This window comes from Xenopus tropicalis, chromosome 6, assembly GCF_000004195.4.
Source record: "Xenopus tropicalis strain Nigerian chromosome 6, UCB_Xtro_10.0, whole genome shotgun sequence".
In the NCBI taxonomy this organism is placed as follows: Eukaryota; Metazoa; Chordata; class Amphibia; order Anura; family Pipidae; genus Xenopus; species Xenopus tropicalis.
This window is the reverse complement of record NC_030682.2, coordinates 45,291,393-45,307,089: the sequence shown is the minus strand read 5'-3', so window position 1 is coordinate 45,307,089 and position 15,697 is coordinate 45,291,393. Positions and strand designations below refer to the sequence as shown.

General features: G+C 37.4%; 1 protein-coding gene across 1 annotated transcript in view; it reads right to left on the bottom strand.

The window, feature by feature from the left end:
• The window catches only part of kcnh8 (potassium channel, voltage gated eag related subfamily H, member 8), a 148,555-nt gene extending 133,155 nt beyond the window's left edge, over positions 1-15,400 (bottom strand). The window contains exon 1 of the mRNA XM_031904503.1: positions 15,214-15,400. Coding sequence (XP_031760363.1) covers positions 15,214-15,289 — 76 coding nt within the window. The 5' untranslated portion in view covers positions 15,290-15,400. The remainder of the gene's footprint in view (positions 1-15,213) is intronic.
• Positions 15,401-15,697: the final 297 nt, after the last annotated feature.

Sequence of the window (15,697 nt, the reverse complement as noted above, 5' to 3'; positions counted from 1 at the left end):
GGGAAAACCCCTCCCAGTTTCCTCCTTCTGTGTCTCTCTGCTTGTGCTGCTGTGGGGGGGGGGGGGGGAGAGCAGCGAGTAGAGCAGGAACTGACTGCCTGTGACATTGTGAAGCCATACCCACCTTATGCATATTCACTGCACTTTTAGTAGCTCTGCTGAAGTCTATCAGGGCCAGCGGCTCTGAGCCACATACTGAAGAGTCTAAACCGGAAGCTGGCAAAAGATCTGGGTAGAGCACAGTTTTCAAGCAGTTATGGACATATTTGAACCGAATGGTATTAAAATAAAAGCACTTACTTCTATTTTACATTATTTTACATTCATTGTAAAAATGTATGGTATATATCCCCTTTAATATAATAAACTCGATCAAATTGAATCGTGAAAAAAAACTTGAAAACATCAAGTTTGTATTCTACTCATCATTTTCAAAAAATTTTTAAAAATCAAAAAGCTTAAAATAAAAAAAAATTGCTAATATTTTGCCTAGGACACAACTCACATTAACTTCCTGTACTTGGGAGTTTTCTGGATATCAGGTTTTAAGATACTTTTAGGGCTCCCACACCTGTAATATATTTTATATGGCCAAACTCTACTCTTTAGTATTTTATGTTCATCTGATTATCTATATTAGAACAAACTGACAAATTAAATATAGGCATTTCAAACAAACTAATCTCTGATAGGATGAATCAAAACATTGAAAATATTTACATTTCCAAAATAAATATAGTAATTACATTTATATATTCATTTGCAACAATCCAAGTAACTGTACCGTTAATATTCATTACATGAATTTTTATACCTTAAAATGGGTCCCTCTCCAACAGTATACATTGTGCCTATGCATAATACATTATGTACTGTATATGTATATATTATTCATAGTTTTAAGCAAAACAAAGACATGGCATTTACTAATACAGTTTATGCATACTATCAAGCTAATATTGTTGATAGAACTCATGAAATAAAAATTACATAATCACAAAGAATCCAGTAATCATCAAACCTGCTTTTAGTATAAGGCATTAAGAAATACATGATCTTGGATGCTACAAACAGTTTCAGGTATTTGAAAAACAAATTGCAGCATTCTAAAACTAGACATTTCCAAAAGACTAGAATAGTCATTCGGCACGCAACCAACACAAGTCACTTGAGAGTGAGCAGTAATAGTCCATTACCCATACTCACAGAAGCTTTAAGTTTTTTTTTTAAATTTGCAGATGTCGATACAAATCCATGCCTGGCGAAAAAATTCACTCATCATTAAGAATATTTCATATACAGATAGAACATACCCTTTGATATCATCATTGTAACCTTATTATAATATTTGCCTGAAACATGCAGAATTTTGGATAACCTTTCTACTGCATAAAAACAGTGTGAAAATCTAGAAATAATAACCAGGGCCTTGAGGCATTTATATTATATTTATGACTGCCTATAATGAATAAGCAAGTCAGACAAACCATGGAACAGAGATCTGGTGAACAAAAAAGGTCCTAAATTGAGTAAGTATACTCCATGCTATGTTCTCAAGAATTTTTTACTCAAAGCATTTTTGATGCTTAAAGGGGGAACTGCCTTTATTATAAACTATCTGTAATGGATGTTTAATAAATACTTTTTGTGAGCAATGTGTAATATTTTTGTTTTTACATTTTTTCTTATATTTTGCAATGTATTTGTAACTTCCTCAAAAACAAACTCAACGGGGCCCATTTATCAATGTACGATTGGTTACGAATAGAAATAATTCATATTTTTTTTTTAGAACTGTGTGTATTTTCCGAGACTTTTTTGTTAATTTCCGCGAGTTTTTCTTACTTTGCGACAATTTGTGCGACAAAATGTACGAAAGTTTCAGATTCATTCATGCTTCGGTATCGTGACTTTCCTTGGGCCAGGTTGGAGCTGCAGAGTGCCATTGAGTCCTATGGGAGACTTTCCTTGGGCCAGGTTGGAGCTGCAGAGTGCCATTGAGCCCTATGGGAGACTTTCCTTGGGCCAGGTTGGAGCTGCAGAGTGCCATTGAGCCCTATGGGAGACTTTCCTTGGGCCAGGTTGGAGCTGCAGAGTGCCATTGAGCCCTATGGGAGACTTTCCTTGGGCCGGGTTGGAGCTGCAGATTGCCATTGAGCCCTATGGGAGACTTTCCTTGGGCCAGGTTGGAGCTGCAGAGTGCCATTGAGCCCTATGGGAGACTTTCCTTGGGCCAGGTTGGAGCTGCAGAGTGCCATTGAGCCCTATGGGAGACTTTCCTTGGGCCAGGTTGGAGCTGCAGAGTGCCATTGAGCCCTATGGGAGACTTTCCTTGGGCCGGGTTGGAGCTGCAGAGTGCCATTGAGTCCTATGGGAGACTTTCCTTGGGCCAGGTTGGAGCTGCAGAGTGCCATATTGAGCCCTATGGGAGACTTTCCTTGGGCCAGGTGGGAGCTGCAGAGTGCCATTTAGTCCTATGGGAGGCTTCCAAAATCATGCACAGAAGGATCAAAGTCAGAAAGGTTTTTTTGGGCTGTTTATGATCATATGAAAATTTTGTAACTTTCAGATCATACAACGATATTTTTGTACAAGCATTCGTATTAAATGCAAATTTTCACAAATCGTACTCGTAATTCGGACTTTATTGACTCGGCCCCTAGGGGAACGTTGCTGACAGATTTCTTCCACTCTGATTCCAGGATGGTACCACAGGCATGGGACTTATCTAGAAAGCTCAGGATGTGATTTTTTCTGGATAGGGGGTCATCCTACAATTTGGATTTCCATACCTTAAGTCTACTAAAAATGGAGACTGAAGCTACTCTATGTTTGGTCCTTGCATAATGAGCTGTTAATAAAACAGCAAATAGTGATCAAAGGGGGTTGTATACTGGTAATTTAATTATCTATAAACATGGAGTAGCTTCAGTTTCCCTGCTGACCCTGTTTAGCTTAATAAATAAAAAATATAGATTTATAGTGGCTAAGGTCCTAAAGATCTATTCAGCACAAGCCAGGTTCGTTGAACTTATATTGAAAAAGGGGCCCCTTTAATACCATCTCCCCATATACATTAGGGATTAATGATTCAGAGGGGTATTAGAGCACATCACTACCATTAAGCTCTAACACCCCACAAAGTTGAATGGTGACACATGTATTTTAGATAAATGTGCCAGTTTCTTTGAAAATATTCCTGAGTGTCAGAAAAGTGCTGATAGATGAAGAAAATATGGAACTGCTAGAATTCCCCAGTGTGATGTTTGATAAATCTGCCTCATTATGTATTAAGCCTAAATGGAAAGATAGGGGGTCATTCTATATTTTGGATCTCTGTACCTTAAGTCTACTAAAAATCTTTTCAGCACTGATTAAACCCAATAGAATAGTTTTGCCTCCAGTAAAGATTAATTATATTTTAGTTACAATCAAGTACAAGGCAGTAGTCTATTATTACAGAAGAAGAAGAGGAAGTGATTTGTGCCAGTTTCTTTGAAAATATTCCTGATTGTCAGAAAAGTGCTGATAGACGGAGAAAATATGGAACTGCTAGGATTCCCCAGTGTGATGTTTGATAAATTTGCCTCATTATGCATTAAGCCTAAATGGAAAGATAGATATGACAGCTGCCCTTGCAGCATGATACAGACATGGCTGATTATTAATTATACACCATTGTACCTTACTAATTGCACATCTACTATGTACACAAGGGGGCCCATTTACTTACTCACGAACCGGCCGAATGCGTCCGATTGTGTTTTTTTCGTAATGATCGGTATTTGGCGATTTTTTCGGAAAATGATCGCGACTTTTTCGTTGCCATCCGAATGTTGCGCAAAATCTGACGATTTTTTCGTAGCGTTAAAACTTCCGCGAATAGTTGCGCCTTTTTCGTAGCCATTCCGAAAGTTGCGCAAAATGTTGCGATTTTTTCGTAGCGTTCGGATTCATTCAAGCTTCAGTATGGTGACTTTTCTTGGGCCAGGTTGGAGCTGCAGGGTGCCATTGAGCCCTATGGGAGACTTTCCTTGGGCCAGGTTGGAGCTGCAGAGTGCCATTGAGTCCTATGGGAGACTTTCCTTGGGCCAGGTTGGAGCTGCAGAGTGCCATTGAGCCCTATGGGAGACTTTCCTTGGGCCGGGTTGGAGCTGCAGAGTGCCATTGAGCCCTATGGGAGGCTTTCCTTGGGCCAGGTTGGAGCTGCAGAGTGCCATTGAGCCCTATGGGAGACTTTCCTTGGGCCGGGTTGGAGCTGCAGAGTGCCATTGAGCCCTATGGGAGACTTTCCTTGGGCCAGGTTGGAGCTGCAGAGTGCCATTGAGCCCTATGGGAGGCTTTCCTTGGGCCAGGTTGGAGCTGCAGAGTGCCATTGAGCCCTATGGGAGACTTTCCTTGGGCCGGGTTGGAGCTGCAGAGTGCCATTGAGCCCTATGGGAGACTTTCCTTGGGCCAGGTTGGAGCTGCAGAGTGCCATTGAGCCCTATGGGAGACTTTCCTTGGGCCGGGTTGGAGCTGCAGAGTGCCATTGAGCCCTATGGGAGACTTTCCTTGGGCCGGGTTGGAGCTGCAGAGTGCCATTGAGCCCTATGGGAGACTTTCCTTGGGCCGGGTTGGAGCTGCAGAGTGCCATATTGAGCCCTATGGGAGACTTTCCTTGGGCCAGGTTGGAGCTGCAGAGTGCCATTGAGCCCTATGGGAGACTTTCCTTGGGCCAGGTTGGAGCTGCAGAGTGCCATTGAGTCCTATGGGAGGCTTCCAAAATCATGCTAAGTCTGAAAGTTTCAGCCACCGCTTACGAGCGCTCAATACAAAAAAGTCGCGACAAGATACGAGCGAATCGTAATGGCTACGAAAAACTTGCGTTTTTTCGCGAAAATCGTATTGGTAACTAAAAAGTTGCGACAATTTCCGAAAAGTTGTAAAGGCGCCGAAAAAAATTGCGAAAAAGACGCAAAATGCCCCAAGGTATTCTAACTTTATTAAGTTGAACTACATTTTATGTTCTAACAGTCTTTGTATGCCATTTTTTAAAATATTTTTTCCACCACTTTCTTGCATTTTCTACAAGTTTTTCTACAAGAGTTAAACATATAATGTTAAAATGCCTATATTAATTCAATGCTACATTTGAAATGAAAAATATCCCTTTAATAAGATACAGTATTCACTTGTTTTCCAAACATACTGTGGTAATCCTGCATCTAAATCTCTTTCTCCAGGCATATATGACAATGCATTGATAGCAGCTTTTAAAGTCTTTGCAAAAATGATACAGTAATACATTCAACTTCCACAACAGATGTTGTTTAGCACTGTCAATTTTAATTCCAGCCATTGACTGTGTACAATAACAGTTCCATGATCCCCAACACAGATAGCACACATTGTTCAATACAAATTGTGAAACTCACTTAAATGTCTATTGTTATCCTGATGCTTTTACCTCTTGCCTCCAGGCTCAGCATGTATTCAGGTGTTGAATATAAAAAAGAAAATCTTATTTTGAGCATACAAAAGAAGCTTGTATTGCCAATACAAAGGAAACTTATGACAATATACCTTTCCATACCAAGGTTACCAAAAGTGTGGGTGGTTTGAATTCTTAACCAACTTCACTATAGCAGTACTCTGTACTGTGTGCTCATTATCTGTAAATATGGGTAAGGTGTTTTAATTTGCCATCATGAACCCAATGTCATCTGACAAATACAAAATATTAACATTTTTAAAAACGAAAGAGAAACTGAAATTTCATATAAAAATTGATAACTGATAGTTTTTTTGTTCATATATTAAGTATTTTAAAGGAGTTATAGTGCTAATAATAATAATAATAATAATAATAATGAGACTAAACAAATCTCCAATTTAAAAACCTCTACATTTGATCAAAAACAGGATACAAAGAAGTACATTTGAAAGAAATGGATAGTGAACGTTTTGAAATATAAAATAAAGGGGATTTTCAGTTTGGAGGAAGTAGAGCTTCAAAATCAAAGTGTCCCTAACTATGCACTTTCATTCCTAAAGTTATAAGAATGCAAAAGTTAAATGAGTATTATGAGTATTAAATGGACATAAGATGAAGCAGAGCTGGGCACTGGCTTTTGGACTAAGTTATGGAATAGGGTTTATTCAGCATTTTACATACTTAGTTACATAGGGTTGAAAAAAGACCAGAGTCCATCAAGTTCAACCCATCCAAGTAAACACAGCACACAACCCACACCTACCAATCTATACACTCACATACATAAACTATAAATACAACCACTAATACTAACTGTAGATATTAGTATCACAATAGCCTTGGATATTCTGCTTGTTCAAGAACTCATCCAGGCCCCTCTTAAAGGCATTAACAGAATCTGCCATTACCACATCACTAGGAAGGGCATTCCCCAACCTCACTGCCCTCACCGTGAAAAACCACCTACACTGCTTCAAATGGAAGCTCCGTTCCTCTAATCTATAGGGGTGACCTCTGGTGCGTTGATTGTTTTTATGGCAAAAAGAACATCCCCCATCTGCCTATAATCCCCTCTAATGTACTTGTACAGAGTAATCATGTCCCCTCGCAAGCGCCTCTTTTCCAGAGAAAACAACCCCAACCTCGACAGTCTAACCTCATAGCTTAAATCTTCCATCCCCTTTACCAGTTTAGTTGCTGCTTGTTTTTTACAGTGCAGTTAAAGGAACAGTAACTTCAAAAAATGAAAGAGCTTTAAAGTAATAAAAATATAATGCACTGTTGCCCTGCACTGGTAAAACTGGTGTGTTTGCTACAGTAACACTACTATAATTTATATAAATAAGCTGCTGTGTAGCCCCGGGGGCAGCCATTCAAGCTGGAAAAAAGGAGAAAAGGCACAGGTTACATAGCAGATAACACATAAGTTCTGTAGACTACAATAGTGTTTTATCTGTTATCTGCTATGTGCCTGTGCCTTTTCTCCTTTGAATGGCTGCCTCCATGGCTACACAGCAGCTTATTTATATAAATTATAGTAGACTTTTTGAAGTAAACACACAACTTTTACCAGTGCAGGGCAGCAGCACATTATATTTTAGTTACTTTTATACACTTTCATTTTTTGGTGTTACTGTTCATTTAAAGTGTGGAGAATGGGAATACCTATGTAGGGAAACCTGGGGGTAGGAAAATGAGCTCTTTTCAGGGTGCAGGATAAAAGGGAACTCTTCTCAGAGATATGAAAATCAAAGTGTGTTTTTTCAGGGAACAGAAACCTAGTAAAGTGCCACGTTAGTGGGTGTTTCCCAGTAGATCATGGCTCAAATAAGATGTACTCCTGTGTGAGGTCTTGACCAATAGGTTAAATATAATACTGATATTCTTACGCTATAGACTATTGGCCTAATTTATCAATTTATCGGCATTGGGTGGTGCCTTATCCAGAGTTGATGCAAATAGGCACCATTCAAATGGGTAAACTTGGGAGCTAGAGGACTCAAGGCAATCAGGGACATACAGCAAAGAATATATGGATACACCCACAAGGAGTATGTAATTGCATCCTTGGGACTCATACATAAGCTTTTTATTGCGAAGGGTCTGATTTTTCAATATTTGCATTCAAATTGTTTTTGTATAAAAACTCATGAATTCAGATTAGGGCTTCCAAAACTTGAATATTCAACATTTATTTAGAGATAAACCGTAAAACAGCATTTAAAAGCTTGCAAGTTCACATTGTCAAAGGGGCTTGTCCAATGCATAATGGAAGAGCTTTTTGTAATTCAAGGTTGTTTAATTCTTTTGAGTTTGTAGACTTGTTGAAAATAATAATTAGAATATGAATTTGAGTTTTTTTCGTGGTTTTATTCAATCAGGTTTTTTAAATTCATATTTTATAATAAATGAGCAAACATTTAAATTAGCTAAGATTTTAAATTTATTTGATTAAAAAAACTGTAAAATTCACAAATTTTAATTTTGCTAAATAAACATCTATGGGGGGCATTTACTAATGATTGCGCGAAAAAAATTTTGGGTGAAGTATTAAGCAAAAAAAAAAAACATGAAAAACACGAACACAAAACATTGCCATCTAAAATCTGTCAAGGTCATTTAGAAGAAAAGTTGTCCTAGGCACGTTGTAACAATCTTTATTTAATTACTGGTATTAGAGGTTTTCCCAGGTTTTTTTTGTTTGTAATTCCATGAAGATACATAGGAAAACATAAAAACCACAAAAACATTGTGGTTTTCTTGCTCTTTTGTTTTCATTCATTTATGCTTTTTCAATTTCAATCTTTTAACAAATGACTAGATGTTTGTGGCTTTTTGTGGAAATGAGTATATTTGTGGTTTCAAAAATCTTTAAAGCCACTAAAATCAAAATGATTATATATCTGCCCCTATGTAGTGCAATCAATGCAATTTATTATGCTTTTTTTTACCACAATACTATTTTCCCCAGAATTCCAGTGCTATTGTGCTTGCCACACATCTTTAAAAAGTTTTGTGCATGCCACACCATTTCTTTACTATGACATACGAGAAAAAACATCTGTTTATCATGTATAAATTGAGTTTGCATCATTCTAGGCCCCATGCAGGTGTGGGACATAATAGTGCTCCTCAATTGTAAGGGGTTTTGAATGCCCAACAATAAAACTGCAGGTAGAGGGAGCCCTGTACTCCCTTAGTGTCTCTGCAGATGGTGCCTTTTGCCTAATTCACAGTAACAGACACAATGGTTACATTATGGGGCTGATTTACTAATCCACGAATCCGAATGAGAAAATTTCGGATTGGAAAACGAACATTTTGCAACTTTTTCATATTTTTTGCGATTTTTTTCGTCGCCATTACTACTTTTCCGTAAATTGTTGCGACTTTTTCGTAACAGTTACGACTTTTTCATTGCCAATATAACTTTCTTGAATTGTCGCGACTTTTTCATTGCCATTATAACTTTTGTGAATTGTCGCGACTTTTTCATTGCCATTACGACTTTCGCGAATTGTCGCAACTTTCGTATTGAGAGCTCGAAAAAGTTGCGACAATTCGCGAAAAAGTCGCAAAGTACCGATCATTACAAAAAAAACGCATTCGGACGCTTTTCGGACGTTCGTGGATTAGTAAATGTGCCCCTATGACTTGGTGCAAGAAAGCACAAGTGTTATGGCTTATGTTTTGGTGTTCACTGCACCTACCAATATAGCATATGATGCCCTAGATATCAATCACATGTCATTTGCTAAAATACAAGTGCCTGCTCCTTGGGCAAGTCTCTTAGAAAGGAATACTGTATATGTTTGTATCTTTTTATCACAAGATAAGGCCAGAAAAAGTCATACATTACAGTATGTGCAAATTGCCCACTACCACTCATAATCTTCATGAATCTACTTATGTCCCAGCAGGCACAAGATGTAATAACCATGGCTTGCAAGTAATTATGCAACTGTTAGTTACATATCCTATTAAAAACCAAAGCAACACAAAAGGAGCTACACAACCAGATCTCCACTCCCAGGGCCCTAAAGCCATATCAGAGTGTCGGCTGTGGTAGGTACTACCTTACTGGGGAGGGTTAGGAAAAATTTTCTAAACCAGAAGTTTGTCAACTTACTTTCTTACTAGTGATGGGTGAAATGTTTCGCCAGTCATGGATTCACGGCAAATTTCCGCGTTTTGCCATTGGCGGATTGTTTTGCAAAATGGATGAAAAAATTTGCTGCACTTCCAAAAATTTTCGCTGGCGTCAAAAAAGAATAGTCACGGGCATCAAAAGAATAGACGCATGACTAAATAATAGCCATGGGTGACAAAAGAATAGCCGGGCGACAAAATAATAGCCACGGGCGACAAATAATAGCCGCACGACTAAATAATAGCCGTGGGCGACAAAACAATAGCTGTGCGACAAAATAATAGCCATGGGCGACAATTTTTTTTACCGCACAACATTTTCGCTGTTTTGTGAATTTTTCTCCGTTTCGCGGATCTTTTGAAAGATTCGCGAATTTTTTGGCGAAACGAAACAGAACAGATTCGCTCATCACTATTTCTTACTAATACTTACTAAGACACATTGCTATTGATTTTTATAGGAATGCTTTTGTTCCTTGAATGGTATTTTACTTTAAAAATATGGGTTTTGCCCATTACTGTTTATCAAACATTTGCAGAAACAAATAGTTTGAATTCATAATTGTGGTGATATAGTAAATTAAGTTGTGCCCCTTTGTTAGTAACCCAATACAGGTCCCCGTACAGATTATGGGAATGAGATCTATTTCTTTCAGTAAATGTTTTGTGCAAGATGGAGTAGCCATGGGAGCCCTCAGCAGTTTTACTACATTCATAAAGTAATGCCATAAGAGGCACAAAGCTTGCTCATAGTAACTCATAGTAATGAGCAAAATGTTTTTGGCAGTTATAAGTTTGCAACGAAATTCTGCATTTTTGAAACCACATAAAATATTGCTGCGTAAAAATGTGCCAATTGTACGCCCATTGACCCCAATGTATTTTGCGTTAAAACATTCCCAATTAATTATATGTAATTTGCACTGAAAAACTTGCAGCTAAAACACACCCAATGACTTCAATGCATATTGAAAAATGTGCCACTCTTTCAACAATCACTAGGGACCAGTAGGCTAACCTGCTGAGGTTGCTATGTGTAACTAGACCAGTTGGAAACGTTACACCTTTTATTATTAAGTACCTTTGAACTTTCCATAGTCTACAATTACTGCATTCTGCATTGCACTACATAACACCATTGTGGTAGGATAAAAATAATGTCCTGCTGTGAGTACTGCTAAGAGTAAAACTTATGAGGATTCTTTATATAATTTTGGGTCAAGTATTAAGACCTGCAAACCAAAAGGTAACCACTAGTGTGTACCGGGGTCCACATGAATAAGCAAATTGCCTAAAACAACCAAAGGTTACATTTCCAATGCAAATTCATATATTACACCAAAACTCAACCAAAATCAAGGTAAAATAAGTCACTGCATGAAAGAGAAACTGCATGTAAAGAATGACGGCATATCTCAATTTTTCCTGCAATATGGGATCAGGTCCAAAACCTGTTTCAATGTGAATTAACTGTCTTGTATTCTACTTAACAGAAATGCTAAAATTCACTATACACGTATCAGCCTGTTTTTAGAGGTAAATTGTGTTATGTGAAAAAGTCAACACATCTAGATGATTCAGTAAAGCCGGCCAAAGACGGTTGATTCAGCATAGCTTGAAATCTGAATTTCAATCTATATTGTATTTCCAAGCATTTTTGTCCTCAGTGAGTTTTATTTACTGGCATATGATACAATAACATCATCTTCAGATCCTATTTTTAGTTAGGAGTTTGGACATGGAGTCATTTATTGCTATTGCAGTCTGGATAAAATGCCTCATGAAGGGAAATATTTGCACTTTATTACACTAAGGTCCCTTGAGAGGACCTAAACATTTATGCAATAAAAAATAATCATAAAAAGAATTCCCTGCGTGCATTGACATCTACCTCTCATCTACCTCTCTTTTACCTTCTGTCTATCTTCACACATATATATACACACACACACAAGTGTGTGTAGGTGTGTGTGTCTGCCTGTGGATGTGTCACTTGATTCTATTTGTCTCCCTGTGTATGCATGAAATACAATAGAAAGTAGATTATACTGTGGCTAATACAAACAATAGAAGACAGCATGAAAAATGAGCACAGTGGCTGTTCACTGGCGTAGAGAAATTTGACTGATATATGGCTTCATGTGCATTTTCTGCTGCCTGGATTTCATTCCTGCACCAGTGCATGTCAGCCTATTCGAGTATGTTATAAACTCCTTATTAGCATGCCTCAATATTTCTTCCATATGTTAATATGGTGTTGCCCTTAGCTTGGCAGAAGCCCTTTGAATCAAAGCCACTTACGCAGTACGCATATGATATTTTTAAATGTATTAATGCATTCAGTGATGAATAAGTATTTTTGTTTTGACACACATGATAATACCTTTAGCTTCAGTTTCAGAAAAGAGCTAAAAGATGGAAACGCTCATTATCTTGTCTGATATATCTTATTGTACTTTTGCAAAGATTATTGAGTCAATTTTTATGTCTCCTACATTCATTTCAATTAAATAACAGTATTGGAAGATCATTTGTAATGCTTCACTTTACATTATATGTAATACGGAAAAAAAAATGCTAAATATTTATTCATATGCAGTTACTCAACTTTCATGACAACAGAGCTGTGCATAGTTCCATTAGTATACATTGTATTGATTGGGGGAGGGAATTAGTAGCCGAGTACAGAAATAATTGACTGTTCATTTACTGGTATAATAAATTCTAACATCCATGAGTACATGGCAAAGCATGCTATTCTTCACTAAGGCACGTATTAGCTTCTAGTTAATTATGTTTCTAAACTGAAGTTAAAGGGTACACAACACATTTTTCAAAGATGGCAATCTGTTTTGAAGAGTTGCATGCATAAATAGTTTTGTTTACAGTTGCATTATGTAGATAAGTGTTCTAAATGGTCATTAAAAGAATGGGTATTGATTATAGACAATTATTCTTCATAATTGATAAGTAACCAGCAATTCTCAAAGAAACCCCTAATTTATGGGTGGATAGATCCCATCTTAAATGCTGCTGTGTCAGTCAGTGGATTCAATGATTTTGTTATTGATCTAGAGCAACTGGAATTGTGAACTTACCACCAGCAACTTTAATAAATGGTGCACCTCCCAGTGGCAGAATACTTAGATGATGCCCAAAATGGCCAGTCTCCAACTTATAAATAGAAAGTTATATTTTCAGTTTATATTACTTATATGTTATTTTAAGAAACAGGCAACATAATTATTGTTTTTTTTTCCATTTATGAAAGTTTTAGTGTACACAAGTATGTGTTCAAGGGCAACTAAAGCCCTGATTCGGTATTTTAATAGCTATAGAATATAGGGCTAGTGTGTTGCTTTCCATGACCAACAGACCTATGGCACTGGAATTAGAGCCTTTTGGCTCCATAAGTTATTGTGTTTTCATACTTCCCCCCCCCCAGAAGCGTACTGACAGACATACATATCTAGTACCCTGCTCCCCGCAGAAGAATAGCAATACCACAGGTTTGCAGAAGGTAACTTTTGGAAGCACATAATGCTCTAACTTCAGTGGTATAGAGCTCCTAGAACTAGGAGTTAGGCCATTTCTGAACCAGGGATTAATTTGACTTTGTAGTATTGTCTTTAGAAATACAAATCTTATATATGCACATTTCCAGTGTTTATCATACTTTTTAAGTGGAACTTGAGTGTGCAGCCTTTTGCTTGCATTTTAGTTAAGAGAAAATCTGGAATCTTTTTTTTTTCCCCTGCTCTGTTGGTTGGAATTATAATTAATTCTCGATGGATTAGAGACTCTGTTGTGGATTAGTCTATCACTGATGACAGCATACAGCATTCCCCCAGTGTGATGTGTGCAAATTAAAAAAGAAGAGTCTATGAGCAGCAGTTTCCTGTGCAGGATTTGGTAAAGAGAACAGAGTACATAATCAAAATAAAATGAAAAAGTTAGACTTTAGCAGACAATCACAAAATGACGAAATTATTTTTTAAACCCAATATTTCTAGTGAACTGTTTTTTTTAAACAAAAGGAAAAATTAATTGTTGCTGTTGACAATTAGCCTTTGGTTTAAGTCTTTAATGATTTATTTATTTGTCAACATTAAATACACATTTACACCTTATACTGTAGCACTAAATGCAGTGTTTCCTGTTTACTGTTCCATGAAACATTACCTTTATTACTGCTATCATTTATTGTCGAAACGACTGCCCTCGTCTAAAATAATAAATCAGAAACAGCTCAGCATCAGTCTGGTCTAAGTACTGGAAAACCTTTGTACAAACAATGCAATGTGTCCTTTATTAGACAAGAATTGTGCACTAAACTATCCCACTTATTCAGCATTGCTAATGTTAAACTTAACTGGATGTTTATGTTACCTTGCCTCAAAACATTTGTCTTGGGATTATCATTATTAAATATGTTCCCTTCAATCTGCTTTACTGAACCACTAAGCTCATTCCTAGAGAAATGAGGATTTAATACTGGAACGTAATGGGCATCCGCACAGAAATGTAACATTTCTATAATAGATTCCTGTTTCATACAGCTAAATGCAATAAAGGCACAAACTACTGCAGATTCTGTTTTCCCTTATAAAATAATGCTAAGGTATACCTGCTTAAATAACCTGATTCTCTATCTAGACCACTGCTCAGTCAATCATGAGGATGGTTATTAGTGCAGAGTTCCGAGGATAAATAGAGGCAAAGAGACTTACAGTGAGGCTTTCCACTGCACAGAATTGTTGGTCGAAAGCGAGAGAGCAGGGGGGATCTGATTAATTTAGCAAATGGGAGTCAGCATTATCATTTTATGATTGGGCACGAGGAGTAAATAAATGAGGAGTAACTGCACTGCATTATAAACAGAAAATAGGTTATACCAGAGACCCAATTATACACTACATATGTGACCGGGAGAACAGTAATTGAAAGGTTTCTTAGAGATTCTTTTATAACTGAGTATGTTTAGCAATTCAGATTATCTCTTGGTGAGATGAATATCAAAGTAACCACCAGAATGCTACTGTACCTACACCTTCAAAGACTTTGGTTGACACAATAATTAGAAGCAGTGTGCTTTTCTTCAGCCAGGCTAGCATTACTTTGGTGGAGAATGAAATACAACTTCTATGAGAAAAGCAGCATTCAAATGCAAAGTCTTTCCCAAAAGCATCCTCAAAACATAATGTTGAATAATCTTTTAATCTCCAGCAGATTTAGATGAATGAATGAACACACAGGCACAGATATAGCAGCATCTGGAAAGCTACAATAGGTAAAGTTGAGAACTGTCCATGGTGCTGAAACACAATTATATGATGGTGTAGTACTGTACAGTGATTATTCAAAGAACTTCTTAATAGAAAGGATCTTATAGGAAGATGGCATGCAAAAGGCAACACTTTATACTAGAAAAAAGTTAGCAGAATATAGACAAAATACAATGCAGCCGTGCTGCTTTTCACGTGGATACTTAAAAACACACCAAGAAATTATTGTTAGAAATGTGAATACTGAATTATAACTGCAACTTAGATTAGAATGAATAGGGTAGATAAAAAGTGCTGACTTACGTGTCCCATCGAATCTAGTGGCTATTGTATCTAGGAAGGTGTTCTGGGGTGCTAATAATCCTTTCATAACAGGCATTTTTCCAGCTCAGTGTGTAATTCTCCATCAAAGTTTATAGACAAGGATGTTTTGGGAGAAAGTGCAGTGGGGGAGGGATGAAATGAGGAAGAGGAGGTGGTGGGTGAAGTGGCAGTGGTGCCAAAGTCTGTATCCTGACAGATTCTGTGTCTGGACAGCCTTATAGGTGTGGTTTTGTGCTGTGCACGAGCAGGCAGAGCTGCATGGTCCTAATTCACAGGAGCAAGGCTTCATTTTATTCTGAAGCTGCTGAAAGACACAGGCATGCATTGTTAGATTTCTCTGTGTGTGCTGAGCTTTATCTTTAACCCTATTCTTGCCAAGCAGCTCATTTTATTTCTTATTTCTTTTATGAACATTGCATTCAATTTTAACCATTTAGTGCCAGTAAAGGTTATTATAGTCTTA